Genomic DNA, 26704 nt, shown 5'->3' on the forward strand with positions numbered 1-26704 from the left:
CAGCTTTAGTGTCTGCCCTCAAGCAGTTCTTCTGCCTAGAGCCCACCTTCTAAGGCAGGCTGGAAAGCTTTGGGGTGCCTCTAGCATCTGGGACTTTTCACAGCCCCAGCTCTGATGAGCATAACTGTGACTACCTGTTTGATGTCTCTTCACAGTTTGGAGGGATGCTGGCCCAGGGAGACCCTATCATAGGAGATGGAGAGAAATGCTAGTTACCTTTCACTGATTCCAAGAAAGGGAAGGGGCAGGGGGATGGTGCCACTCTTGGACATTTAAGGAAAACTTCTGGGGGTAGGGATGCTTGTGGGTGGTGGTGGGGGGTTCTGTGTCCTCCATAGCACCATATGGTCAGAGAGAAGCGCATCATTAATTTTCCTTTAAATTCAGGACCACAGCCTCATCTGCACATTCATAATTTGCTAAGAAATCTATATATTTATTTGACGTCTCTCCCTTCCACCCTTTCTAAATTTTCCTTCCTGTTAAGATGGATCATTTGCCTATGTTCCTGCTTATGACCAACCCTTCCACTACTATCTCCTTCACAAATACTAAACATTAAACACTGCAGTGTCTCTAATAAGAGAGGTTCCCCCTCTACTTCCTCACCTTCCATTCTACTTTTTAACTTTTTTTTGTGTGTGTGGCAGTACTGGGGGTCAAATGGGTTGAACTCAGGGCCTCATATTTGCTAGGCAGGTGCTTTGCCACTTGAGCCATACCGCTAGGCCCCTTCTGCTTTTTAACTCACCACACCACTCAGATTCTCTTTTCAGGGTCAATAGTGACCTCCCGGTTGCCCAAATCAGCAGCCGTGACTCTGTCCTATTCTACCTATCTATCAGCATTCCCTAGCTTTTCACTCTTGGTGTTGTACTACTTGCTTCTGTAATACCAGTGTCTTGGATTTCCTCCCACTTCATACCCCCCCACCCAAGTACCCAGATTCCCAGATTCCCCAGGTATGGACATTTTTGCATATTTGCTCCTTCTCTCTCACATAGATGTTTATATTGCCTTTTTTTTTTTTGGATATGATACCCTTAAATTCACTGATTGCACATCAAAAAATCAGGGTCATTCCCCTAGCTCATCTTATGAACCTCCCATCAGGAAATCTACTCTGTTAACAGCTGGAATCAAGCTCATTAACTTTTGCTGTTTTCCTTTCTGGTCCAGGTCTCTATCTGAGAATAGCAAGGCAGTTAGTTGTCATCTTTCATCTGCCTCCTTTGGTCTGGAACAGTTCCTCAACCTCCCCCTGTCTCTAATGCCCTCAAGCAATCTGTCTTAGTCTGTTTGTGTTGCTATAACAAAATAGCATAGACTTGGGTCAGGGTGCAGGCAGTTTTGTTGGCTGGTAAGGGTTGCTTCTAAGGTGGCACCTTGAATGCTGTATCCTTTGGAGGAGAGGAATCTATCCTCATGTGTTCAAAAGAGGAAAGGAAGAAAGGGTGAAAGGGTTGAATTGTCACTGTCAAGTGCTTTTTTAAGGATCACTTTCAAGGTGGTCTCTGCCAGGGGTCTCCACCATAAAGTCACAATTTCCCATTTTGTATTTGGTTAGCAGTTTTTGGAGATATCCACTATTATGCCAATGTTGGATTCCTCTTCAGACATCCTCCTACCAGTCTCAGCATCCAATAAGGATACCTGCATTTGTCAAGCATTTCTGTAATGATCGCCATCCACATTCCTTCTATGGCATTCCTTCTACATTTATTAGTTGATATCCCACTGTGTGAAGAGCTTTTCTTCTCTCCCATGTATTTTTTCGATTCTTTATTCTCCCATATAGCTTTCATTTATTTCCTTATTAGTGTGAACTCACAAATCCTATTTTATTCAGTGAATTATAATCTGATAGTCTCATTTATATTGGTGCTCAAATTATTCTAGATTTGAGCAGTGGGAGTACATTCAAATTGGCTCCTGTGTGTTCTTAATATGTCTCCATCATTCTTTGAGCTATTCTTTACTTTCTGGTACAAAAAGATGTTGGCGATTCAACTTGTGGACTGGCCATTTCTCTAAGGAACTGTGTTTCCTTTTAGTAGAATACAGAATTATATACAGATTTTAGAGACCAAAAACTTGGCACTTAGCATACTCCTTGTTGCTTGTATCACCGCTTTTAGGCCTCTTAGCAGATTTAGGAAATGGGTATGTGTGTGTATATGTGTGTGTGTGCGTGTGTGTGTGTGTGTGTGTGTGTGTGTACATATAACATCCAGAATTTATACTGATACTTCTGATTCAGTGTCCTTCAGGGATCTTTCTAGCTTCCTTCTTTCCATGCTTGCAACTACCCTCTCATATAGTGAAAAATCTGGCTTCCATATTCCTAAATGTATTTGTTTGCTCATCAGTGTATTAGTCAAAGGTCTCCAGAGAAAAAGAGTCAATAGTATATGTATATATATATATATTTAAGTGGACATTTATGGAAACTGGCTGATGTGATTATGGAGGCCATGAAGTCCCATGATTTGCCGTTTGCAAGGTGGAGAACCAGGAATGCCTGAGGTTTAATTCCATCAGTGTTCAAAGGCCTGATAACCTGGGAAACCAAGGGTATAACAGCTGGTCCAAGAATAGAGGCCTGAGAAATGGGGTAAGGGGGTCACTGTGTAAGATTTGGAGTCTGAAGGCCAAAGAACCAGGAGTTCAATGTTTGAGTGTAGAAGAAGATGGATGTCTCAGCTCAAAAGAACAGAGTGAGCTTGCCTTTCCTGCATCTTTTGGTTCTATCTGGGCCCTCAACAAATTGGATGATGCCCACCCACAGTGCTGAGGGCAGGTCATCTTTATTCAGTCTCCTGATTCGAATACTAGTATCTTCTGGAAACATCTTCACAGACATACCCAGGAACTATTTCACTGACCATCCCGCTGCCCCAAAGCCAGTCAAGTTGACACATATTATTAGCCACACAATCACTTTACTCGTTTGCTGATACAGTTATTCTCTTGACTACTCTGGCTGTCACCCCATCTGTCACATCCACATTCCCATCCCCTCATTGTCCTCTTGATGAACCAAGCTTTGTCATTATGAAATGACTCCTTTATTGCTGCAATGTTCCTTTTTGCTAGATAGCAAAAAATGGCATACATTCTTATAGGTAGCAAATAGTTGGGTCATGCTCCCCGCCTCCCCCGTCCTGGGGTGTGAACTCACTCTACCACTTGAGTCACCCCCCCACCCCTTTTTGCTTTGACAATTTTTTCAAATAGGGTCTTGAGTTTATTCCCAGGCTAGTCTGCACTGCTGTCCTCCTGTTTGTGCTTCCCACATTGCTGGGATGGTGGGCATGCTTCAGCATGCCCAGCTTTTTATTGGTTGAGATGGGATCCTGCAAACTTCTTGCCCTGGCTGGCCTTCTTTGTCTCCAGAGTAGCTGGGTTGACAGGTATGAGTCACTGTACCCAGCTCTTTTTTTTTTTTTAAGTGTTTTGAGACAGGGTCTTATTATGTAGTCCGGGCTGGCCTTGAACTCACAATATAGTACAGGCTGGCCTTGAACTCACAATCCTCCTACCTTAGCTTCCCAAGTGCTGAAATTATAGATGTGTGTCACCACACCCAATTTTGGGTCACTTTTTAAAAAATTCAATCTGATAACCTCAGCCTTTTAATGGGTATGTGTGTGTACATGTGCATGTGTGTGTAATAGGCATACTCCTCCCCAAGATGTCCACTTCCTAATCCTGGGAACCTGCGAAGATGCTAAGTTACATAGCAAAGGGGAATTAAGGTTGCAGATGGAGTTAAAGTTACTAATGAACTGACCTTAAATCAGGAAAATTATCTTGTATCATCTTAGCAAATCCAGTCAATAAAAATGGATCAGGGAGGACAGGAAAGCCAGTGAAAGTGTAACAGTGATGCTATTCTTATTTCTTGTGCTTGGGGCTCATTGACCTGGTTGGATTGTGGGTTTAATAGTTTTAATTAAGGTTGGAAAGTTTTTGTCCATTCAATATTTTTTCTCATTGTTCCTGTATATTAGGCCATTTGAAGTTGCTGTGTATCTGACTGACATGATTCTTTTTTTCATTGTTTTGGGTTATTTTTCTTTTCTGTTTATTTATTTATTTTGGCGGTACTGGGGTTTGAACTCAGGGCCTCACACTCATTAGGCAGGCACTCTACCACTTGAGCCACCCACTAGCCCTTTTTTTGTGTTGGGTATTTTTGAGATAGGGTTTCATGAACTATTTGCCCCAGCTTGCCTGGAACTGTGGTCCTGTTGTTCTCTGCCTCCCAAGTAGATGGGATTACAGGTGTGAGCCACGAGTGCCTGGCTTATTTTTAGTTTTTTGAGGATCTTCCATACTGTTTTCCATAGTTGTTGCACTAATTTACATTCCCACCAACAGTGGGTAAGGGTTCCCTTTTCCCCACATCCTTGCCAACATTTGTTGTCATTTGTGTTATGGATGACAGCCATTCTGACTAGTGAGGTGGAATCTCAATGTTGTTTTGATTTGCATTTCCTTTATGGCTAAGGATGTCGAGTATGCGTTCATGTGTTTATTGGCCATCTGTACATCTTTTTTTAAATAACACTAGTTGATTTTTTTTTTGGCAGTACTTGGGTTTGAACTCAGGGCCTCACGATTGCTAGGCAAGCTCTCTTCTGCTTGAGCCACTTCACCAGCCCTGTACTTCTGAGAATTGTCTGTTCAGTACAACAATGAGTTGTTGATTTCTTTGCACAGTTAGTTTTTTGAGCTCCCTGTATATTTTGGTTTTTAGTCCCTTGTGAGATGTATAGCTGGCAAAGATTTTCTCCCAATCTATAGGCTGTCTCTTCAGTCTAGTGACTGTTTCCTTTCCTGTGCTTTTTAGATTGATGCAGTCCCATTTTGTGAATTCTTTCTCTAAATTGCTGATCTATGGGAGTTCATTCATGAAGTTATTACTTATGCCTATATGTTCCAGTGTATTTCCTAGTTTTTCCTGTAGTAGTTTTACAGTTTCAGATCTTACATTAAGATTCTTGACAGCTGGGTGCTGTTGGCTCACGCCTATAATCCTAACTACTTGGGAGGCTGACATCAGGAGGATTGTGGTTCAAGACCACCAGCTCAGGCAAATAGTTTGCAAGGCCCCATCTTTAAAACATCCAGAGCAAAATGGACTGGAGGCATTGCTCATGCAGTAGAGTGCCTGCTTTACAAGCACAAAACCCTGAGTTCAAACTCCAATCCCACCAAAAAAAAAAAAAAAAATCCTTGATCCACTTTGAATTGGTACTGGTCCAGGTGAGAGACTGGGATCTCGGATCTAGTTTCAGTCTTGTACAGTGTATCTCCAGTTGTTCCAGCACCATTTGTTTAAAAGGCTGTCTTTTCTCCAACAAATGTTTTATGTTCCTTTGTCAAAAATCAAATGGCTGTAGCTGAGTGGGTTTGTGTCTGTCTGCTAGTCTGTTTCATTGGTCTTCATGTCTGTTTAAGCCTGTGCCATGTTGTTTTATTCCTATGGCTCTGTAGTATAGTTTGAAGTCAGTTATCATGATACCACCAGCTCTGTTCTTTTTGCTTATGATCGCTTTGGCTATTTGGGATCTTTTGTGTTTCCTTTCTCTGTGAAGAATGTCATTGGAATTTTGATAGGGATTGTGTTGAAAATATAGATTGCTTTTGGTAGTATAGCGATTTTCACAATATCGTCTCTGCTAATCCACGAGCATGGGAGGTCTTTCTGTTTCTGGTGTCTTCTTCAGTTTGTTTCTTCAGTGATTTATAGTTTTCATTGTAGAGGTCTTTTGCTTCTTTGTTAAATTTGTTTCTATTTTATTATTTTGAGGCTATTGTGAATGGGATTGTTTTCCTGATTTCTTTCTTAACCTGTTCATTGTTGGTGTAGAGAAAAGCTACTGATTTTTGTAGATTGGTTTTGTATCCTGATGCTTTGCTGAAAATGTTTATGATGTCCAAGAGTTTTATTGGTGGAGTTTTAGGCTCTTTTAGGTATAAGATCATAGTATCTGCAAACAGGGATAATTTGACTTTCCATTTCCTATATGAATTCCTTTTATTTCTTCCAATTGTCTTATTGCCCTGGCTAGGAATTCCAAAATTATATTAAGTAACAGTGAGGAGAGTGGACACCCTTGTCTCATTCCTGACTTTAGAGGCAATGGTTTCAGTTTTTCCCCACTTAGTATGATGGTGGCTGTAGGTTTGTCATATACAGCCTTTGCTATGTTAAGGTATGGTCCTTCTAGTCTTAGTTTTTTTCAAAGCTTTTATCATGAAAGGATGTTGAATTTTGTCAAAGGTTTTTTTTTTTTCTGCATCTACCAAGATGATCATCGGATTTTTGTCTTTGGCTCTGTTTATGTGCATTTATTGATTTCAATATGTTGAACCATTCCTGCATCCCTGGAATGAAACCATCTTGATCATGGTGTATGGTCTTTTTGATGGGTTTTTAAATTCAGTTTCCATATATTTTATTGAGAATTTTTGTGCCTATGTTCATTGAAGAGATTGTGGCAATCATACAGATCAATCACTGCTGATGCCCCAGTATCTTTAGAGGTATATTGGAGCAAAGATGAATCTTCATGATCTAGGAAGACACAAGGTAATGAGAGTAATGGGGAGGCGATAGGGTTATAGTTCTAATGATTTTATGAGACAGAAAGGGGTGGCAGCTAAGCTTAATGGAAGAGGTTAACAAGAGGTGAATGCTCCAGATGCAGCATGTGGGAGCGCCACGGAACTTCTGGGTCCCCAGTGAAGTCCTTGTGCAGAGTGCACAGTACTGGGGTCCTGGGTGCAGGGGATCATATGTACAGTGGGTGGGATCTCAGCAGGATGGTGGGCAGAACATGCCTAGCTGGATTTGTGAGTGTGAGTGTGTGTGTGTGTGTGTGTCCCTTCTGGGTGCAGCGGAGGACCTAGAAAAAAGATAAAAGAAATCTAGTTAATATTGCATTGAAGGAGAGAGAGGAAGAGATGGAGAGAATTGATTAGGCAGACAAGCATAAACAAGACAAAAAACAAAAATAAATGATCTGGCAATCTGTTTACCAGCTGAAAGTATAGGTAACCAAGAAGGATTATGGGTGGGTAAACAGAGATAGAAGAAAATATGAACTAAAGAGTAGTTCTAGTTGTAGATGGGGGTGGTGAGTATAAATGGGGAAGGGTGATAGGGAAGAGAAGGGGAAAAAGTGGATTAAGACTGGATACTGAATTGGTGATCATGCCTGTAGTCCTAGCTATTTGGGAGGCTGAGTTTGGGAGGATCACAGTTTGAGGCTAGCCCAGGAATATAGTTCACGAGACCTCTTTCTCCAAAATAACCACATAAAAATGGACTGGAGGTGTGGCTCTATGGATAGAATGTGTTGCAAGCGCAAAGCCCTGAGTTCAAATCCCAGTCTCTCAAAAAAAGACTGAATACTGAAAGGTAGGTTTTGTGGCTCTTTTTGGGTGTCTGCAGAAAAAAGAAGGGGGAGAAAAGGAGAACTAGAGAGAAAATGGGAGAAAGCGTGTGCAAAATCACCCAGTTTAGATTTACAAAAGAAAAAGAGAAAAAAATAACAATACAAACACATAAAAAATCTAAACATCAAAAGCTTAACAGTGACAAAAACAAATCAGCATATAAGAAAATTTCAGTTTTCTATGCTCTTCTGAGTGGGTGTTTTCTCCCCCCACCCCAGTGCCCAAGACTTTCAGTCTGTTAGTAAGTGGCAGTCTAGTCAGATACCTGACTCTGGAATGGTTTCAGTTTACCACCTCTTGCTCCTTTTCCAGAGTGTGTGTGTGTGTTCCACAATTTGATATCTGAACATTATGTCCAGTGAAGGGTTCTGGAGTTTGGGTCTTCAATTTGCCAGTCTCACACTGTCCCCTCTTCACTTGTAGCTTTCCTCTCCCCCACGCCCTTCAGGATTTTATTGAAATCTGGGCGCAGTCTTTTGTTAGCTGTCTGCTCTGGTGGCACACCACTGCAGTGTGACAGGAAGGGCAGAGAGGTGACCCCAACAAGGATGCACTCCCTGCACTTTCTCAGATGGGGCTGGGGCTGGCAGCAGTGCCCTGTGGCCCTAAGAGCTCTATTTTTGTCACTATGGAGATGGCTCCATTGGCTTTGTTTTTTACTGGTTACTCTGCCTCTTTGCCATGCACCAGATGCACCATGTGGGAGCACCATGGAACCTCTGGGCACCCAGTGGAGTTCCTGTGCAGAGTGCATGGTGCTGGGGTTTCTGGGCACAGCAGGCAGGGTCTCTGGGGCATGACCAGCATGGATTTGTGTGTGTGTGGCTCTTCTGGATGCAGTGGAGGACACAGGCCGGGTGTGCCAGGCCTTGGCGGTACCGTGGGCAGAACACCCCAGGTGTGGAGTGGGCCTTCTGCTGTGGGTAGAGTCTTCTGGGTGCAGTGGGGGGCTTTGCTCTGTGTACTCCAGACTGGGGCTCTGGGGCTGCTGTCAGTGGGTCCTTGCTGCTGCATTACCTTTGGCTCTGAGGGTGTTGATTCTATGCCATTCTGCAGGGCCATGTGAGAACTGTCGCTCAGTAAGGAGCACTGTAGGAGGAGTGCTGGGTGGTGCCACTCAGGCACCATGCTGGGTCCTTCCTTGACAGTGGTTTTTCTGTTGTTGTTGCTGTTGTTTTGTTTTGTTTGATACAGGGTCTCAATGTATAGCCCAGGATGGGCCGTATAAATACATAGCCCAGGATGTATAGCCCACAACGGCCTCAAAGTCACAATCCTTCTGCCTCAGTCACCCATGTGCTGGGATTATAGCTATGCATCACCACACCTGCCTCACTAGTGACTTTTAATTGGCTACCCCATCCCCGCCATTTAAATTTTTTTCTCTCACAGATGTTCAGAAATAAGCAGAGAGGAAAAAAAAGAGCCAAATCATTGGCAGATACACATAAACAAATAAAAATGAAACCAAAGTAAAGTGCTTACAAAAATTTTAAACCAGGCATTCAGATCAAACAAAATATTAATCCAGGTGTGTAGAACCAAAAGTGAATTCACCAGAAAAGATGCTGTCTTCACAGAACATAAGTTCTGTAGAAAGGGCACTTGTCATTACATCAGAAAGTACACACAAGACTTATATAATTCCAGGAGGGATGTAAAGTACTTCATTAAAGACAGGTTTATGAAGAAACAGATCACAAAAAGGTCAGTAGGGAGCCTCTATTAGAAAGAGGGGTCTTCAAAAATCGTATGTTCTCCCTCATATGTGGACATTAGATCAAGGGCAAACACAACAAGGGGATTGGACTTTGAGCACATGATAAAAGCGAGAGCACACAAGGGAGGGGTGAGGATAGGTAAAACACCTAAAAAACTAGCTAGCATTTGTTGCCCTTAACGCAGAGAAACTAAAGCAGATACCTTAAAGCAACTGAGGCCAATAGGAAAAGGGGACCAGGAACTAGAGAAAAGGTTAGATCAAAAAGAATTAACCTAGAAGGTAACACCCATACACAGGAAATCAATGTGAGTCAATGCCCTGTATAGCTATCCTTATCTCAACCAGCAAAACCCCTTGTTCCTTCCTATTATTGCTTATACTCTCTCTACAACAAAATTAGAAATAAGGGCAAAATAGTTTCTGCTGGGTATTGAGGGGGGAGGAGAGGGAGGGGGTGGAGTGGGTGGTAAGGGAGGGGGTGGAGGCAGGGGGGAGAAATGACCCAAGCCTTGTATGCACATATGAATAATAAAACAATAAAAAAAAAAGAAAAAAAAGAAAGAGGGGTCTTGGCCTGAGAGACTTACCTGGGCAAAAAGGGAAGGGATGGAAGCGGCACAGCAGGCTTAATGGTGGCACCACCACAGCCAGTTCCTGGAGCTATTGACTCTGAATGTGTTCTTGCTTTCAAATCCCACTTTTTTTTTCAGTAATGGGACTTGAACTCAGGGCCTTCACCTTGAGCCACTCCATCAGCCCTAGTTTTGTGAAGGGTGTTTTTGAGACAGTGTCTCATGAGCTATTTGCCTGGGCTGGCTTCAAACCACAATCCTCCTGATCTCTGCTTCCAGAGACTCTAGGATTACAAGTGTGAGCCACTAGTGCAAGGCTCTAATCCCACTTCTGATACAGATATGTCAACAAGACATTCTCCAAAGACAATGAGTGTATTTGAGAAAAGCAGAGCATCACTACCATGGTGAACTGATGATGATTCTGAAGGTCTTTTCCCAAGTATTTTGAAAAATTTAGCTTTTTCATATGAGATTTTTTTCTATGTTGGAAATGTGTGAATTTTTATCTGGCAAAGTAAAAACATTTCCAGATAGGGTCTACTATCTATCTCAAATAAATCTTCCAAATATGCACTTTCCTAGGGACATTAAAAATTCCCACATAAAAAGTACGCAAAGCAGTAACCAATATGAAGTTTTGATGGGTAACCATCAACGCACAACTTTGTGAGGTCTTCCAGAACGTGGGCCCTGTGCTAGCCACCAGCATTCAGCAGTTATGGTGTTTTCCCTTCTCTGAGTCTATTTCAATTTCTGTGAAGTAAGGGCCTGAACTATACCCATGGCTCCTGAACTAGACCTGGATTTCACAGGTCAGGCAGCAGATCAGTATTAATGTACTATTAAAATTTTCAGGAGAGCACAGTATTGCCAACTTTTAAAAGAAACACAGTTTATGTTTGCCATTTCCTAAAGTTGTATATTAATGACAAAAGCAAAGGAGAGGCATGGCAGAAAAGGGATAATTACTTAAATTGGGTCATTTGAGGAATGGATTCCATTGCTCTTTCCTCTCATTATTATTTTTTTATTTTAAAATATGGAAGTCTTCACAAATTCACATTTCATCTTTGAGCAGGGGCAATACTTACTGTCTTGGTATTGTTCCAATTTTAGTCTGTGTGCTGCTGAAGCGAGCCCTCTTTTCTCTTGTTTGGATGAGGATGAGGAAGTACTCTGTCATGTGCAGGAGTGGTTTGCAGACTGGCTGTGGGGACCTGTGAGTGTCATCCATGTCCTTCTGGTCATTAGAGACTTATTCTGCACTCTGTGTCAACTCGGGTGGAGCAATTTAGGGTCTCTCCTCAGTACCATGTTGATGCAAGCATGGGTCCAGGAGTTGGGAGGTTAGGTCTGCCTGGCACTGTTGTTACCCTAACCTGTGTCCATATCACAGGTCTCTGTGGTTCTGGGCTCCTTGGTGATGCAGCCATGGGGTTGCATAACAGGGCCTTAAGGTCTCTTCCAATCCCAAGCAACTGTCTCAGCAATGGGTTAACTCCACCCAGGAATGCTGACATGGAGCTCCCAAAGCAGACAGACTAAGCCTTGGGAATGTCTTGCCTGATAAGAGTGACTTTGTCCACTTGGGGGTCTTGTGCCAGGCTGCATCCTCCATGCTAATACAACTTGTGGTGGGAGTCTTGGGCCACATGGCGCTGGTATTACCCCTGGAGGGGCTGCACACTAAGGTTGGCATGCATATGTAATTAAACTCCAAAAAAACTCTAGGCCCCAAGGCACAGGCGAGCTTCCTAGGCAGACAGTCCTCCAAACACGCTGCCATGCTCTGTTGCCAAGAAGTCAGTGCTGCAGGCCATCTCTGTGGAGAGGACACCTGGCAGCTCTGAGCTTCAGCCCCATCTCTTCTGTCCTGGGCAGGGCATCTTTGCCCATGGTTTCCCTTGGTGATATGCAATGAACTCAGGGCCTTGTGCCTGCGATGCTAGTACTCTGCTACAGAGCTACATCTCTAGCCCTTGGTTTTTTGAGACAGGGTCTCACTATGTAGCCCAGGCTGGCTTCAAAATCGTGATCCTCTTGCCTCAGCTTCCCAAGTGCTGGAATTATAGGCAAGCACCACCACGCTCAGCTGCCTTTGATCTTAATGTATCCTTTCAATTGCTGCATAAACTGTAACCATGAGTACAGCAGTTTTTACTCATCCTGCTGAGTCTTAGGGAATCCTGAACTTGAGGGTGCACGAACTTGCAACAGCCCTTCTACCTAGAGTCGAAAAGCCTTGGGAGTGGATCTGGCTTCTGGGGAGCACTGCTCTCAGGACAGCTTCGCAGCCTTAGTGAGTATCTCATTCCACACAGTAGGCTCTTTTTTTATTCCAGCCTTTACTTATTTTTATTTACTGGGGTTTGAACTCAGGGCTTTGCATATGCTAGGCAGGCTTTCTACCACCTGAGACACGCCCCCAACTTATTCCAGTCTTCTTGAAACCCAAGCCAAAACTATACTGAAAGAAGGAAACTCTAGGTTTCTTAGCCAAAAATTCACCATGGAATCACCTGGACCTTGACATTACAAAAAAGGTGGCCTGAGTTCATTCACTAGTAACATGTACTTATGCAACTACCTGCTTTCAACTCAGGACCAGCTGCTTCATGCAGCTTGGAGCCCAGCCTCTAGTTTGTGGGTTCTGTGGTGCTCAACATCTTGGTTCAACATTGTGCTCAGGCCTCAGTCTTACCTCCTGTTTAGAAGGCGACATCCTTCTCTGGCCTATCCCTTAGGCTCACAATACCGAATACAGTGAGTGGATCTTGGGGCCCCTAGAGAGAATCCTGCAGGAATGGATCGAGCAGAAGGCTCAACACTGGTTCCAATTAATGGGGTGCAGATTTTGGCTTCAAGGTGCTCTCAAGTCTATGACTATTTTGAGGCAGGTGTCTTTCTATGAAATGCATTTTGGAGACAGAAATCAAGACTGTGGAGTTTACCATATGAGAGTGAGTGAGTGAGCAAGAGCGTGACAGCTATGCTCCCAGCAGGATGTGTGCACACAGTCAGATGCTACCCTGGACCTTGCCCTGGTTCCTTGTTTGAACTTGGCTTTGTGCTCGCAAAGCACGTGCTCTGCCCCCTTGAGCCACACCTCCAGCCCATTTTTGCTCTGGTTATTTTGGAGACAGGGGCACAACACACTGTTTGCCTGGGCTGGACTTGAACTGTGATCTTCATGCTCTCAGCCTCCCAAGTAGCTAAGATTGCTGGTGTGAGCCACCAGTGCCCGGCTTGTACTGGCTGTTTTTATTATAGGAACTGAGAAGGCAAGTCAGGACTCTTGGGTTGACTGGTAATTGGTTTGCGATACATCATCCTCTAAAAATACACACACCTTTATAAAGTTTATAAGTACAAGTCAGTGCAGCTTATATTTAACTGTATTTGCAAAACTGCCACAAAAGCAACGCAGGCAAATGTGACCTTAAATTGGATGTGATCAGGAAACTCTGAGGATAGAAAAGATGCATTCTGGTTTCTGACTCACCCCGCCAGAAAATCGTGGGGAATTTAGATAATGCTCCTTTGACAAGCATGAGCGGGGCAGTGGGCTAGAGTGGGGCCCAGACACTTAGCTTCTAATCCGTCTGGGCCTGTCTCTTCACTTCTAGGACTGTGTCCTTCTAAAACCACACACCCCAAAATCCAAAGATAGTGGATTAGAAACTTTTGGTAGTACAATCCACTTCTTTTCTCCCATGAAATCTTGTGTAAAAGATTTATACCTACGTATTAAATAAGAGCTAAAAGTCTGATAAATTTTATACACTCATATTAGTAACATAAAAGTTGATGAGAACACAGGCTAATGTGTGTGGCCTTTAAAGTGTTAAAATTTGGTATAATGTTTTGAGTCTTTTCTTACAAGTTTAAATATTATTTAAATTTACAAAGAAACAACAGCAGCTGGGTCCCAGTGGCTCACGCCTGTAATCCTAGCTACTCAGGAGGCAAAGGTCAGGAGGATTGTGGTTCGAAGCCAGCCAAGGTAAATAGTTTATGAGACCCTATCTCCAAGAAACCCTTCACAAAAAAGGGCTGGTGGAGTGGCTCAAGTGATAGAGCGCATGCTTAGCAAGCATGAGGTCCTGAGTTCAAACCCCAGTGCTGCCATAAAACCCCCAAATACAAGGAAACAATAGCTCCTGAAGCACGTGGGAAGCCACAGGACTGGATGCTGTGAGGTTCTCCTGGTTCTTGGAGTCAAGTGCGCCGTCCATGCCCTGCTGTGTCCGCACCCATCCCTCAATGCTGTCTCAGGCTGTTTCCCTAAAGTCACTCTTAGACCTTAGGGGCCTAGAGGTTTCCTACAATGAAGGCAGACTTGGGGCCTTTCCCTGGAGTCCACAGCCATCTTCTCGCTGTCACTGGGGTACTTCTACAGCTTGGCATGGTGGTGAGCTGAGATGTGAGCTGAGAGCCATCCGTGTTCACTGTTGTGCAAGACAGGGCTGTCTGGGGAATTTCTACCTGTAACGGGCTGGTGTGGGGCCTGCTGCCGGTGGTCATGTTGCATGGGTTGAAACCTGGTTCTACTTAACCTGTGTATGCCCCAGTCTCCTCCTCTGTGAACCAGAGCAAATACTGCAGTGGATGGTGGGAGTCAAGGGACTTGAGGCACCTACACTGGCCCCTGGCTTGTTCTCATCGCCATTACTGCTGACTGGGTGATGTCAGTTCTCACGGAAGGAGACAGAGTGGTGGCCTTTTGCCCACAGGCCTCGCCGATCTGCAGCAAGAAGCACATAGCTGGGCTTCCATGGCAGCATGCCTGTTTGGTCAGTCCCCTCAGGAACTCCCATGGAGTGGGATGTGAGGGAATATGATAGTCTCCTGGCCCTTGCAGAGGACAGGTAGAGTGCAGAGGGCTTTGTTGCCCAAAGCTAACATGGGTTCCCAGTGAAACGGGGTACGTGTGATTCTCCAAAACACCCAACCAACTCACCAGGAGCTTAGGCCCAAGACCCTAAGGGAAGCCCCACTCCTCACTCAGCCAGGCTCCCACCAGAGAAGGCAGCTGAGAGACCATGTGACTGTAAGGAAACAGGGCAAGGGGACTACCCCTCCCCCCACCTGTGGGTATGCAGCTCAGGTGCTGCAAAACTGAGAAATGCCACTTTATTCCGCTCCTGTTTCCATGGACTTGAGTGGAAAGGATCTCTCCGCTATGGAGGTGGTCAGTGAACAAGAACCCCAAATCCATATTCTCAGCAATTCTACTGTGTCCACGTTTAAGCACTTAATTTATCTTTGTGATTTTTTTAAAAACATCATAAAATTCACTGCAATTTCTATAAATTGTACTGATTCACATTTGCCTCCCCCCAAACAAGAGATGTCTATAAAAAGTTGCTTTTCCATTAAAGTAGCTTTAAAGAGCATGAGTACGGCTGGCATGGCCGGCTCTTGGTGGTGGGCAACAATGGATGCCTGCTTCCTGTCCTCCAGCCAGTGACCCTGGAGTGGCTGGCTCCCGGCCTAACAGTAACCGGAGAATGTCAGAACCGGCTTGCCCAATGCCATGGCTAAATTTAGTTTCATGATGAGCAGTAAAATTCACATGTTCTTTATTTAGTCCATATAATACACCATTTTAAGAGTTCTTTAAAATTAGATAAAAGAGCATATTAAATGGCAAGTGTATGAAGTTTCTCTTCATAAACAATGTCAAAACAAAAAGTTTTGAATTACAAAATGTTAAAAAATATGTAGGTACTTAACATTTCACTAAAGCATAAAGTTACAGATATTTTCTAAAGAAAAATAATTGTGCACTTACCTATTTTTGTTGTTTCTATGAACTTTTTATTCTGTACATAGGACATTTTGTACAAAATATGAAGTCTACATTTTTATTACTTATTACCATAAAACAAAGATACAATGTATATACAATATTAAAAGGAAGCCATACTAAAGCCACACTAAAAAGACACTCGGAACTGTGGCACCTCTGGTGTACAGATACACTTCGGAAAAAGCGAAGATGCCGAACACAGAACTTCATGAAGAGAAACAGTCACCGGCTTATGTCAATGCGGTACTTCTGAATTGGTTTGGTGCAGAATAAACAGTGTCTATAATAATATCATCAGTTGAACAATTAGCACAGCGAGTCCGAGTACTAACTAGGGAAACTTTAATAGGCCAAAATATGAAGTAATACTCTTGTCAAAGAAAATTAGTTTCTCTCAAAACTTTTTTTTTTTCCCTTATTGGTGAATGTTTGTCTTCAATAAAGAGCAGAAATAAAACCTAGACCAAAAGATGTTCTTATACGTTGAGCTTTACACAATCACCCGGACATTGATATCTTGCTTTTCCCCTAGGGCAAAGGAGAGTCTTCCAGAAACCTCTCACAACATACCAACACCCCAAATCGGGGATATCTGAGAATCTATCAGCTAAAGACAGAAGTTCAAACAATGGTATATCAAAATACATAAGACGCTGCTTTATACAATAAAAAGCACCCTTTTTCCCTCAAAAGGAGAAGGCATCTCAACTTTTTTTTTTTAAATAATAGATTTCATAATGGTAAAATGGATAGATACTTGTCAAGTTTCTCAGGAAATGTTCTTCTCACCAACTGGACGGCCCTGCCCACTGTCAGCCAGGGTGACCTCATTTAGAGCTTGTGCTGGCTCTCAACAGGAGCCCCAACTCCCCCCAGGTTGTTTTCCTCCCACTTGAGAAACAAGTGTTGTTGGGAGACCCTGGGCAGGCGCAATGTCTGATTTCACAATCTTTTCATGGATACCCGAGACCACGATTAAAAAAACAGATCCTAAAAGAAGCCACATTTTATCTCTTATGTATCAAGACATTTAACATTAAGTTATATTATATGCCAGAGACAAAGGAAACTAGTCACTGTTCAGAACAGCAGTGTACATGTCAAGTAGCTTTCAAGCAGGATAAATAAATCAAAATACTGGCCACCCTGAGAGAAATAAGAACAGACAAAGCACTAAGTTTAAAGGATTTTCTCCTCGTGCTATTCCATCTAAAACAAAAGCTTAATCCATGCAAGAAGTCTGTGAAATATATAGCAGCATTTGAAGACTGGTGAAAACTCAGACAGTGCCCTCTCCTTGGAGTGGGTAGTGTGTGCTCTCTCCCACAGAACACGGATGCTCTCTGCCGCCCTCACTGCTGCTTCCTCCACGCTCCAAGGACCGCTTCTCATCGTGCGTGAGTGTGGCAGGGCCGTGCAGGGCCTGGGGCCTACAATGTTATTTTTGCTACTTTATGCCCAAAGGCAGCTGCAGCTTTTAACTCATTCTAACTTTCTACAGATATGGGATTCTTAGACACTATAATTTTATCAATTCCAGAGTCTTGTTGAAGGGCAACAATGTGTAAATAGATGAAAAAATTGATTCTGCAAATAAAAATATGAATACATAATTAAAAAATTCCAATTCCAGTCAAGGTAGACAGAGAAAGCTCTTTTAAGATAACTCTCTTCTAGGAGCTCACCCCTAGAATCCTGGTGCTGTCCCACAGACTAGGAAATATGGCTTTCGGTAGACAGAGAAGTAGGACAAGGTGGACATGCCACAGGCAAAGCAAGAAACACCTTAGCAGGTGCCAGAGGCTGAGGGTTGTCATGTCACTCTCCCAGTGGGCTGTTAGGACGTGAGAGCAAAGAGCCATCTCTGTGAGATTCAACAAATGAAAACTGCCAGCATAAGAATGGCGCACAAACCGCAAAGCTGTGAAGTCTCAAAACCAGGTAAGATTTTCTAAGGTGTTCCTCAGATTTGAACACTGATGTTACCCACAACCACCTATTTTATAGGGTCACAAGTTTCATTTGGGTAGAACATGGATGAGGACCAGGGTGCTTTCCTACAGCTCTGATTTTGTGACAGTCTTACTTAGGGCCACGCTGGGGAGGTGACAACGCTGTGAGGACACAGGGTTTGAGAAGCCACCATTGTTTGAACTCCTAGTCTTGAGCTGGGCGGATGTGTGTTACTGCCTACAGAATGGGGTGAGGGAGGCTTTGACTCTTGAGTGTGACTGGTTGGTATGGCACAGACAGTATGTATTTTCTACAGAATCCAGAAGACACTGGCATGCCCGGCCCGGCCCGGCAGCACTCCGGAGCTGGCGCTAGCGCCCATCCTGGGAGAGCAGCTCGTCGGCTCTGCAGTGAGCTTCCAAGGCTTTCTTGGTGTGGGGGTCCTGAGGCAGCTCGGACTTGCGGCGTGCAAGAGGACGGTCCTTCTTCGGATCTTTCTGTGCCTGGAATTAAAAACGCAATGGAGTTGGCTACATACTAAGCTATCTGAGAAGGGAGCTCACTTCTGAGTCAGAAGTTAGAGGAGAATTAGGAGGCAAATGTGCACCAACTACATGCAAAGGCTTCACTGGCCACAGGGAAAGGACATATGTCTTATGTCATCACAAAAAATATCTTGTCTACTCCAAGTAATCTAATGGCTGGTAAGAGGAACTGTGTACAATATAGGCATTTGGTTTTCTAAAATGTGTAGTGATTGTAGAATTCACCAGTGAATCCCATACATACCCTCCTCTTTTATAAAACACTACCAAAGTCATTTACAACTTTGTCCATTACATGAGCATTTCAGAAAGCAGAAATTTTCTTTGGCGATAAATAGAATGAATAAAAAATATATCCAAACTAGATTTTAAACCATCAAGACAGCTAAAACTTCCACCAAATAAAAAAAGAGTATCTAAAGTAAGAGGCATGAAATGGGTCATGTAGAGAGAAAAAACCTAGCACTTATAAAAAAACCATCATCATTTACATAAAAATTTTGAATATTAACAGTAAGAAACAAAAGACTCATTTTTCCTATCCATTCTTTCTGAAGTTTAGGGAATTTTCAAAATTAAGCGACTCCTATTTTTGTAGGATTCAGACAATGGTATCTGCAAAGAAAGGGGAGTCTGTAGGGTGTGTTTACACACCAAAGCATCCATCTCCAGGAATGAGAACAAGCAATGTAGTTTTAAAGGAAGGCCTCTGCATTGACACCGGTCTTCTGAAATACAGCGAGGAAGCACGGAAATCATGCAAGTGCAATGTGCACACCAGAAGACTGCCAAATAACGACCGACTTTTTTTGGATCAATATTGCTTAACCAGAATCGTTTTCCTTTCTGCTCAGTGTCCCCAACAAGAAGACATATTAAGGAAAGTGATTTGACAGCAAAAAGGACCCCTGCATAGCAAGTTCTCAGAGTTTTCGAGATATCTGACTGTGGTATAGTGTGTAAAATAAGCCTTGCTTTGCTTTAAGGAAAAATTCAAAGATGTGCCTAAGTTAAAAATAAAAAGTTCACATCTTCAGGAGCTAAGTATTTATTAGATTCTTGGCAAATTTACCTATGAAGACAATGATAGCATCAAGGTTTATGTCACTTTAGAATTATTTCTAGAAATATTCTTTATCTGTCCTGGCAAAGGTAGGGCTTTTGGTTTCCCCTAGAGAAAACCAGTGTGAGGCAGAGTTAGAGCCACCATCGGGAGGTGATGAATGTCACCAGTGACCATTCCTGTAAGAGCACTGTTTTATGTATGTGAGCTGGGCTTACAGGCAAGCACCACCAGGCCCAGTACTAACAGCACTGTAGCTTGCAAAGCAGGTTTGCTTTCAACCCGTCAGAAACTCAGAGGTGAAATTCTGCCCTAAATTTTATGCCTACTGTATGTGGATCTGCAAAACAAAGCCAAGCCAAGCCAAAGCTTTTATATAAATGGAATGAATGTGTTATTACCGGTGAAGCAGGCACTTCAAAGAGAAGAAGCATCTCCACAGAGAAAGACAATAGAAAAAAGTCCTTGAAGGTGGAACCAATGAAGGCAAACTGAGAAAATCAACTTGTCTCCAGAGTTTCTAGAAGGCCAGGAAGCTGATGGACATGGCAGGCCTCTCTGCTTAGGCATTTCAAATGAGCACACGAAGCAGAGAGTAACTTTACAAACCACAGGGGAAGAAGAGAAACAAGGCAGGAATGAATGAGACACCATGCAGGCATTGTCCTGGGTGAGTGACACTTGGGGACTTGCTGGCAGCATGTGGACAAGGGAGGCTGGGCCTTTACCAGCTCTGCAGGAGACGCTGGTCAGAGGAGCAGCCTCTGGCTGGTAGCATCCTGCAGGCCCAACAGGCCAATGTCAACAGTCAGTGGGAAGAGGACATGGGGATGGGGTGCACGGGACTGGGCACATTTTTTTTTCTCTAATCAGGGCATGAATTCAAACTTTACCAATTAATTTGGGGCAGAACTAATCAAAACTTTCTAAGGCACCAAATTTCTTTTTATTCTTGGAATTAAAATGTCTGCTTATTCATTTACACATGTAATATGGGAAAAGAAAATCTCAAATGAAACCCAGCTGGCTAAAATAACAGTTAAGGAACCAGATTTCTTCGTCTTGACCACACCATCACAGGCTGGAATGACATGGGAGAAGGGAAAATACTTCATGTGCACAACACTGACTTGTCAATTCTTTTTGTAGGTACGGAGCCTTAAGCACACTCTATGCATTTGAGAATGAATACCTGCGCTGCCCACTTTCCGTCTCTACACCTTTCTGACTTGCATGGTTGACACTGCTTTTCTCCCGACCAACTGTCAAAAATGAGAATTGTAAACATTTTAGTATCTCTGATGTGGATACCATTCATGTGAAACTTACTAGATTTCTTTGGATTCTCTAGTATACAGAGTTATGTAAGTTTCTCAAAGGACATCCAAATGAAGGTCTGACAGGTAAATACTTTGTTAAATTTCCCACAAAAACCCAACCAAGTGCCTCCTTAGCATGAGAGTCTCCAGTCCCTACTCTTCTGAAAGACCGCCATTTAGCTCTCACTCTGGCCTGACCCAACTCCCAAATCTGTTTGAGGAAACATGGAATCACCTTGGAAAAATAGCTGAAAATAAAATGGAAAGGGCACTGAGAATATTCAGTAAGATAAACTCTCAAAAGCTTAATTTTTAGCTCTCAATTCGTTTTGCTTGTTTGCTTTTTGAGACAGGATCTCACTTTGCAGCCCAGGCTGGCTGCAAACTTGTGGTCCTCCTGCCTCAGACTCCTGAGTGCTGGGATTACAGACGTGCGCCACCATGCCTTTTTTGCTGTATTAACAGCTTTTGTGAGAATTTCAGGAAAATGACCTCAAACATTTTCAAATCAAGAAGAGTTTATCATTTCAAATACTGCCCTACAAGTCCACCTCTACATTGAGATAGGCTGAGGATCCATTAAATTAAAATGGCTCAATGAATTCCTAGCCATCTCTGAGTGCTGACACTGGGCAATGTTTCTGCTCCACCAGCTCTGTTTTGTTCAGAGTTGTTTTGGCTACTCTAGGACCTTTGCATTTCAATAGAGATTGTAGTTATTTTTGAGACAGGGTCTTGTTATGTAGCTTCGGCTGGCCTCAAACTTGAGATGCACCTCCCTCCCAGTCCATAGGAATTTTAGAATGAGTTTGTTAATTTAAGGAGAAAGAAATGCCTGCTGGGATTCTAGTGGTGAACGCCTAGTGCCCATGGCATTTAGATTGCCAACCCAGGACCATGATCCACGGAAATCTAAAGGCAAGGTGGAGGGCTAATTTTGTTAAGAATGCCAATTACACAGAAATTTGCCAATTACAGAGTTATATAATCTAATTTCAAGAATCACAAACACAAACAAGGAAGCAAACATGCCACAGGAGTTCTCTCAGAGATATCCTGTCCACACCTCCATTTACAACTAGATGAGCAGACACCTGCAGGACTGCTTCCTTCCATTACCCCAGTGTCCTCCTGGAAGGGGACATGACCCCTAAGAAGGGTAGAGGACGGGGCAACCAGTTGGGAGTGTGTAGCGCAGGCTGGCCTTGAACTCATGATTCTCCTGCCTCAGCCTCCAGAGTCTGGAATTATAGGTGTGCACCCCCATACTGCCTTGGTTTGTGTCCTTGATCAAGTTTTTGATCTACTACAGGATATAACCCATAAGTACGTCACAGCTTCATTACATTTTAGGTATAGCTTATAGTTTTTTCTAGCTTTAATTCTGACCTAAGTTGAATGAGGTACCAAAAAAGAAAAATAAATTCCCCATAATCTCAAATATTGAATATGTAAGAAACGGTTTACAGTCATAAACTTCCTTTTAATTTTGTATGGCCCAAGTGTGTTTTTGGTGGTACTAGTGATTGAACTCAGGGCCTGTGCACCACTCAAGCCATACCCCAGGTTCTTTTGCTTTTTAGTTTGCTTTTTAGGTGGGGTCTGCTGTTTGTGCCCTGGCTGCCCTTGGACCATGATCCTCCTCTGCTTCCTGAGTAACAGGAGTTATGGGGGGGTCACAGGCATGTACTACCATGTCTGGCTCCCAGTATCTTAAAAAATGAAACATGAGGTTACAACTCCCCAGGAAGGCTTCCCCATAGCATAGATGACACTCTGATTTTCTTCTGAGGGACTCAGCGAAGGGACCAGGAGGGCCTGCTTTGGCAAACTCAAAGTGTAAAATCAAAATGGCACTCAAAAAGATTACCTTAAGGACTGACAGAGTGGCTCAAGTGGTAGAGTGCCTGCCTAGCAAGTGTGAAGCCCTGAGTTCAAACCCAGTGCCACAAAAAACAAACAAACAAAAAAACCACCAAAAAATTACCTTAAATTCTTTTCAAGGCGGAAAACTTAACATCTCATAAATATAATACAGAAAAACTCATGGATTTTTGTATTTTTGATGAACCCTATTCATTGTTAAGAATAACTATTATGATCAAAATATAGAATACAACTGGGTTGGACAAAACTAGTTTCTAGTTGGGCACAGCTGGCTGTAATCCTAGCTCCTTGGGAGGCTGAGATCAGGAGGATTACTGTTCGAGGCCAGCCCGGTTAAACAGTTCTTGAGACCCCCATCTCCAAAATAACCAGAGAAAAATGGACTAGAGGTGTGGCTCAAGGAGTTGAATGCCTGCTTTGCAAGCATGAAACCCTGAGTTCAAACCCCAGCCCCACAAAAAACCCAAACCCAAACCAACCCAAGCCAATCAAAAAGGGAAACAAAAACTAGTTCCTGATACTCAGTAAGTGTCTGCTTTGATGAGTGAAGAAGTATATTTGCCTATTTTTTATTTTAACCGAAGTCCGGGGACCAGCTGGGCAGGAAGACAATGACATATGCCCTGTGTTGAGCACAGCACTGTGAGTGAGCCTGGGGCAAGCTGTCCAGTGGCAGAGGCCAGTGGTGCATGGGATTCCAACTCTTCTAGCAGCGACGCTAACAAAGAGGAAGGAATGATGTCACCCACTGGGGTGACCAGTAACAGAAGTTCTGAGTGACATGCCCTGCATTCACTCCTCTCAGATCAGCTCTTAGAATGCTGGTGTGTTTACATTGATGTATAGCTGGATCCAGACCTGCCCCATTTCAAGTGCTCTGCAGTCACATGTGCCTCAGGGCTGCCGTGGGGCCAGAGGGCTCAGTCTTTCTAGATTGTGCACTCTTGGTAATGCCTCAAATTGTTTTCTTTTTCTATTTCTGGTGGGACTAAGGTTTGAACTCCGGGCTTCACACTTGCAAAGCAGACACTACCACTTGAGCCATACCTACAGTCCATTTTGCTCTGGTTATTTTGGAGATGGTGGTCTCAGGAACTATTTGCCCAGGCTGGCCTTGAACTGTGATCCTCCCAATCTCAGTCTCCTAAGTAGCTACAATTACAGGTGTGAGCCACTGGCACCCACCTAGGAAGTAGTTTTTTGTCCAACCCAGTTGGATTCTATACTTTGTTCATAATAATAGATTTTTAAATATAGATTTTTAAAAATATTTTAAAAAAAGCCCTGTTTACTTAATTTAACTTCAAATGACAGGAGCACTTCTGAACCATCTGTATCCAGTAAACAGTGTGCAGCACTGGGGTGTTTCCAGCCCTTCCCTTTTTACATTCCTGAGCTTCATGCCAATGTCTTTAGGACATTTCTGTCATTGGCCCAAGGGGGCTAAAGTTGTTTGTGAGTCAGCATAGCTGGTGTCCCCAGGCCCATTTAGGACTCCATTTGTTTACAGGGAACATGCTCAGGGAAGCCCAGCTTTAAGAAGGCTCTTCAAACCCAAGCAGGAGGCCTTTGCGAAGCTTATTTATGGTTCCCAAATTCGCAGTAAGAGATCTCTTTGGGCTGGTGGTAATCGAAACAGAATCTCCACATCAATGGACACCAGGCCATCTGAGCAGAGGTCCTGCCACCGAGGTCCTAGGCCCAGAAGGACAAGGCTCCCTGCTGGTGTTCTAGGTGGGAAATGTTAGCACCTGCTATGAACTAAAAAGGGATGTCTCTGGGCCAGAGTGGAAGCCACAGGGATGCAGAGGGAAAAGCAAGTGGCAAGGTATTACTGCAAAGCTTTTGATTTTGCTCGTTAACATAAAGAACAGTTAAGAGTTGGGATTATGACTGTTAAATGAAGAAAAAGTGCAGACACATACTCAATCATCAAACACTGTTTCTAGTAATTCGATCACCGAGATCAATAGATAGGTAAAATGCTTCCTGAGATTTCCGAAACAGGTGGCCATCTAATTTTGGCTTAGGTAGAAGGCACTGCCGTGTCACGTTACCTACTGGGGCGGGCACACTCCCGCTGAGCTCAATGCGCTTTTACCTGATGAGCCTCGTCGCTCACTGTCTTTCTCAGCATCTGTGCATCTTCAAACTGAGGCCCATCTGTCTCCATTGCAACCGGAGCGTTCATGGTGCTGGCGTGACTAAACACTGCGTACTGCAATGCAAAGTGTGGAGTCACTCTGTTAGGCGCTCAGGTCTGCACTGGGGGACCTCATCCTGGCAGGACACATGTATTCCCCGTCGCCCCCCCAGCTTCCTCTGCTGCACAAAGCCTACTTGGTGGGAGACAAACTCCCCCACTGCTACCGCCTGTAGTCCCTGCTATCTGCTGAACACCAGAAAGCCATCTGTCTTCCTACAGTCCAGCCCACTAAGGTCACTTCCCTACCCTCTGAGTCCGCCATGTCTGACGAAAAGTTGGCCCACATCCTGCCTGTAGCCTCTGACATTCTGACCCTATGTGAGCCACCAAACAAGGGGCACACGTGGAGGCCTCCTCTCATCCTGCTGTGTGCACACAGCCTGCCAACCTCGAGCTTCTCTTCCCTCTACTCTCATGACACGATCCTCTCTGAGGTTGCTGCCTCAACTCTTCTCTCTTTTCATCCCATTTCCTCAGCATTTTCCTAATTGCTTAGATCCTTTTGCCAAATCCCCAGTGTCCTGCTTGCCACCAAAATGAATGCAACCTCTCTGGCAGTAGCAGGCAGGTGTGCAGGGAAAGCCAGGCTTAGGCCTGGAGGCAGCTGTTGCAGGAGAGTGTGGAAAGGAGAATGCTGGGCGGTGTGGTGTAAAGAGGAAGGCCACCGAGGGGACTGGGGACCACTGTAGTTGAAAGGAAGAAAGCCCAGAGTCAACCCATTCTCAAAGGTTGCGTTAGAGGAATGTGATTAGTTGCGCAGCCCCGGTCACCCTGTCAGCCTGTGCTGGATCTGCAGGAGGGGCTGGCGCTCCTATTGTCAGGACCTTCCACTCGGCGGCCATGCCCTCTGCTCCCTCTTGGGGTCCTGTCTCCACTCTCCTGTGCTCTGGGGCATCACACAGGTTGGAACTGCAGATGGCTCCTGGCCCTGCTGACTTCTGGTTCCTGAAGCAGAGGGATGTGGTCGCACAGCTTGTTAATGTTTGATGTCTGACCTCTCTGTGAGGTGGGGAAAGGGAAGAAAGGAGTCAGCATGTGTGCTGTAGGTTGGGGCTCAGTGCTTCCTTTGTTCTGGATCAAACTGGTGACGTGTGCTTCTGGGAGGCCCAACACCTAGGGAGCCGAGCATCTTGCCCACGGTCTTAGGGGGCGGGAAAGGAAGCTGGGACTTGACCCCAAGTCACTCACTGTCCTCCTCCATCCCCTGCCACAGCCTCCTCTGTCTGCCTCACTGGAGGCCCTCCCATCCATAAGGCATCTCTCCAGCCAGACAACAGTTCAGCTCTGGATCTCCCCAGTCGCTCAGCTTATTGTGCTGTGGTTTCTACTCTCACTTCTCTGGAACCACTGGTGCCGCCAGGGCTACTGGTGCCCTTCAACACTGTGCCATGTATTAGCTTTATCCTACCAGCCCCCTTGTGGCATGCTGTGCCTGAACAGTCAGTCATCCCCAGGACCTTGCCGCAGGTCTCTTGACACTAGCCCTTTCTGGCTTGTTTTTTCCCTCTGAGGCCCATTTTAGGACCCTTCCTCTGCCTGTGCCTTGGACAATCTTTAGCCCTTTCTGAGGAGCACATGACCCCATGACCTTGTGCCTTTCTGTCCATCATGGCCCTCAGACCCCCTTGCCTGTGCCTCCTCAACCCTGGTCAGTATGGCTGTTCATATTCCTCTAATGCAACCTTTGAGAATGGATTGACCCTGGGCTTTCTTCCTTTCAACAACAGTGGTCCCCAGTCCCCTTGGTGGCCTTCCTCTTCCCACAGCACTGCCCAGCATTCTCCTTTCCACACATTCCTGGAAGAGCTGCCTCCAGGCCCGGGCCTGGCTTTCCCTGCACACGTGCCTGCCACTGCCAGAGAGCTTTCAATGATGTGGGTGTGCCCAGGCCATGTGGGTCTCCCTAGGTCACATGGGTCTGCCTGCGCCACGTGGCCCTTCCCATCTATGTGCCTTTGGGAAGCTGACATCTGATCTCTGTTCCTTCCTCTCCAGCATCACCTCTAACACAGACTTGGCCTAGCCCCTCAAAACTGACACCCTACTGGTGCCAGCCTTACAGTTTCCTTACTCTGACCTGCTCTGGCCTTGGGCCCCACCCTGAATACAGACTGAGAGAGTCCTTCAGAGTCAGATTGTTTTAACATTTGG

The 26704-nt window shown here is 44.4% G+C and overlaps 1 protein-coding gene and 1 non-coding gene across 9 annotated transcripts in view; both read right to left on the minus strand.

Annotated features, from left to right (window-relative positions):
- Nucleotides 1–10801: 10801 nt before the first annotated feature.
- LOC141422058 (U6 spliceosomal RNA) lies at nucleotides 10802–10908 on the minus strand. Its single transcript, XR_012446720.1, has one exon. It is a non-coding gene; the product is annotated as a U6 spliceosomal RNA (small nuclear RNA).
- A 6854-nt stretch (nucleotides 10909–17762) lies between these two features.
- Nucleotides 17763–26704, minus strand: part of Ppp2r5c (protein phosphatase 2 regulatory subunit B'gamma) — a 144623-nt gene continuing 135681 nt past the window's right edge. For 4 of the 8 annotated variants that reach the window (XM_020178852.2, XM_074067148.1, XM_020178855.2 and 1 more), the window contains 2 exons: nucleotides 24449–24565; nucleotides 17763–18036 (listed from right to left, as the gene is read on the minus strand). In XM_020178852.2, coding sequence (XP_020034441.2) covers nucleotides 17905–18036; nucleotides 24449–24565 — 249 coding nt within the window. In that variant the 3' untranslated portion in view covers nucleotides 17763–17904. Of the gene's footprint in view, nucleotides 18037–20333; nucleotides 20404–24448; nucleotides 24566–26704 lie in introns of all 8 variants that reach the window. The other 4 variants (XM_020178853.2, XM_074067147.1, XM_020178854.2 and 1 more) reach the window with 2 other exon arrangements.

The sequence above is a fragment of the Castor canadensis genome, chromosome 3 (assembly GCF_047511655.1).
Source record: "Castor canadensis chromosome 3, mCasCan1.hap1v2, whole genome shotgun sequence".
Lineage (NCBI taxonomy): Eukaryota > Metazoa > Chordata > Mammalia > Rodentia > Castoridae > Castor > Castor canadensis.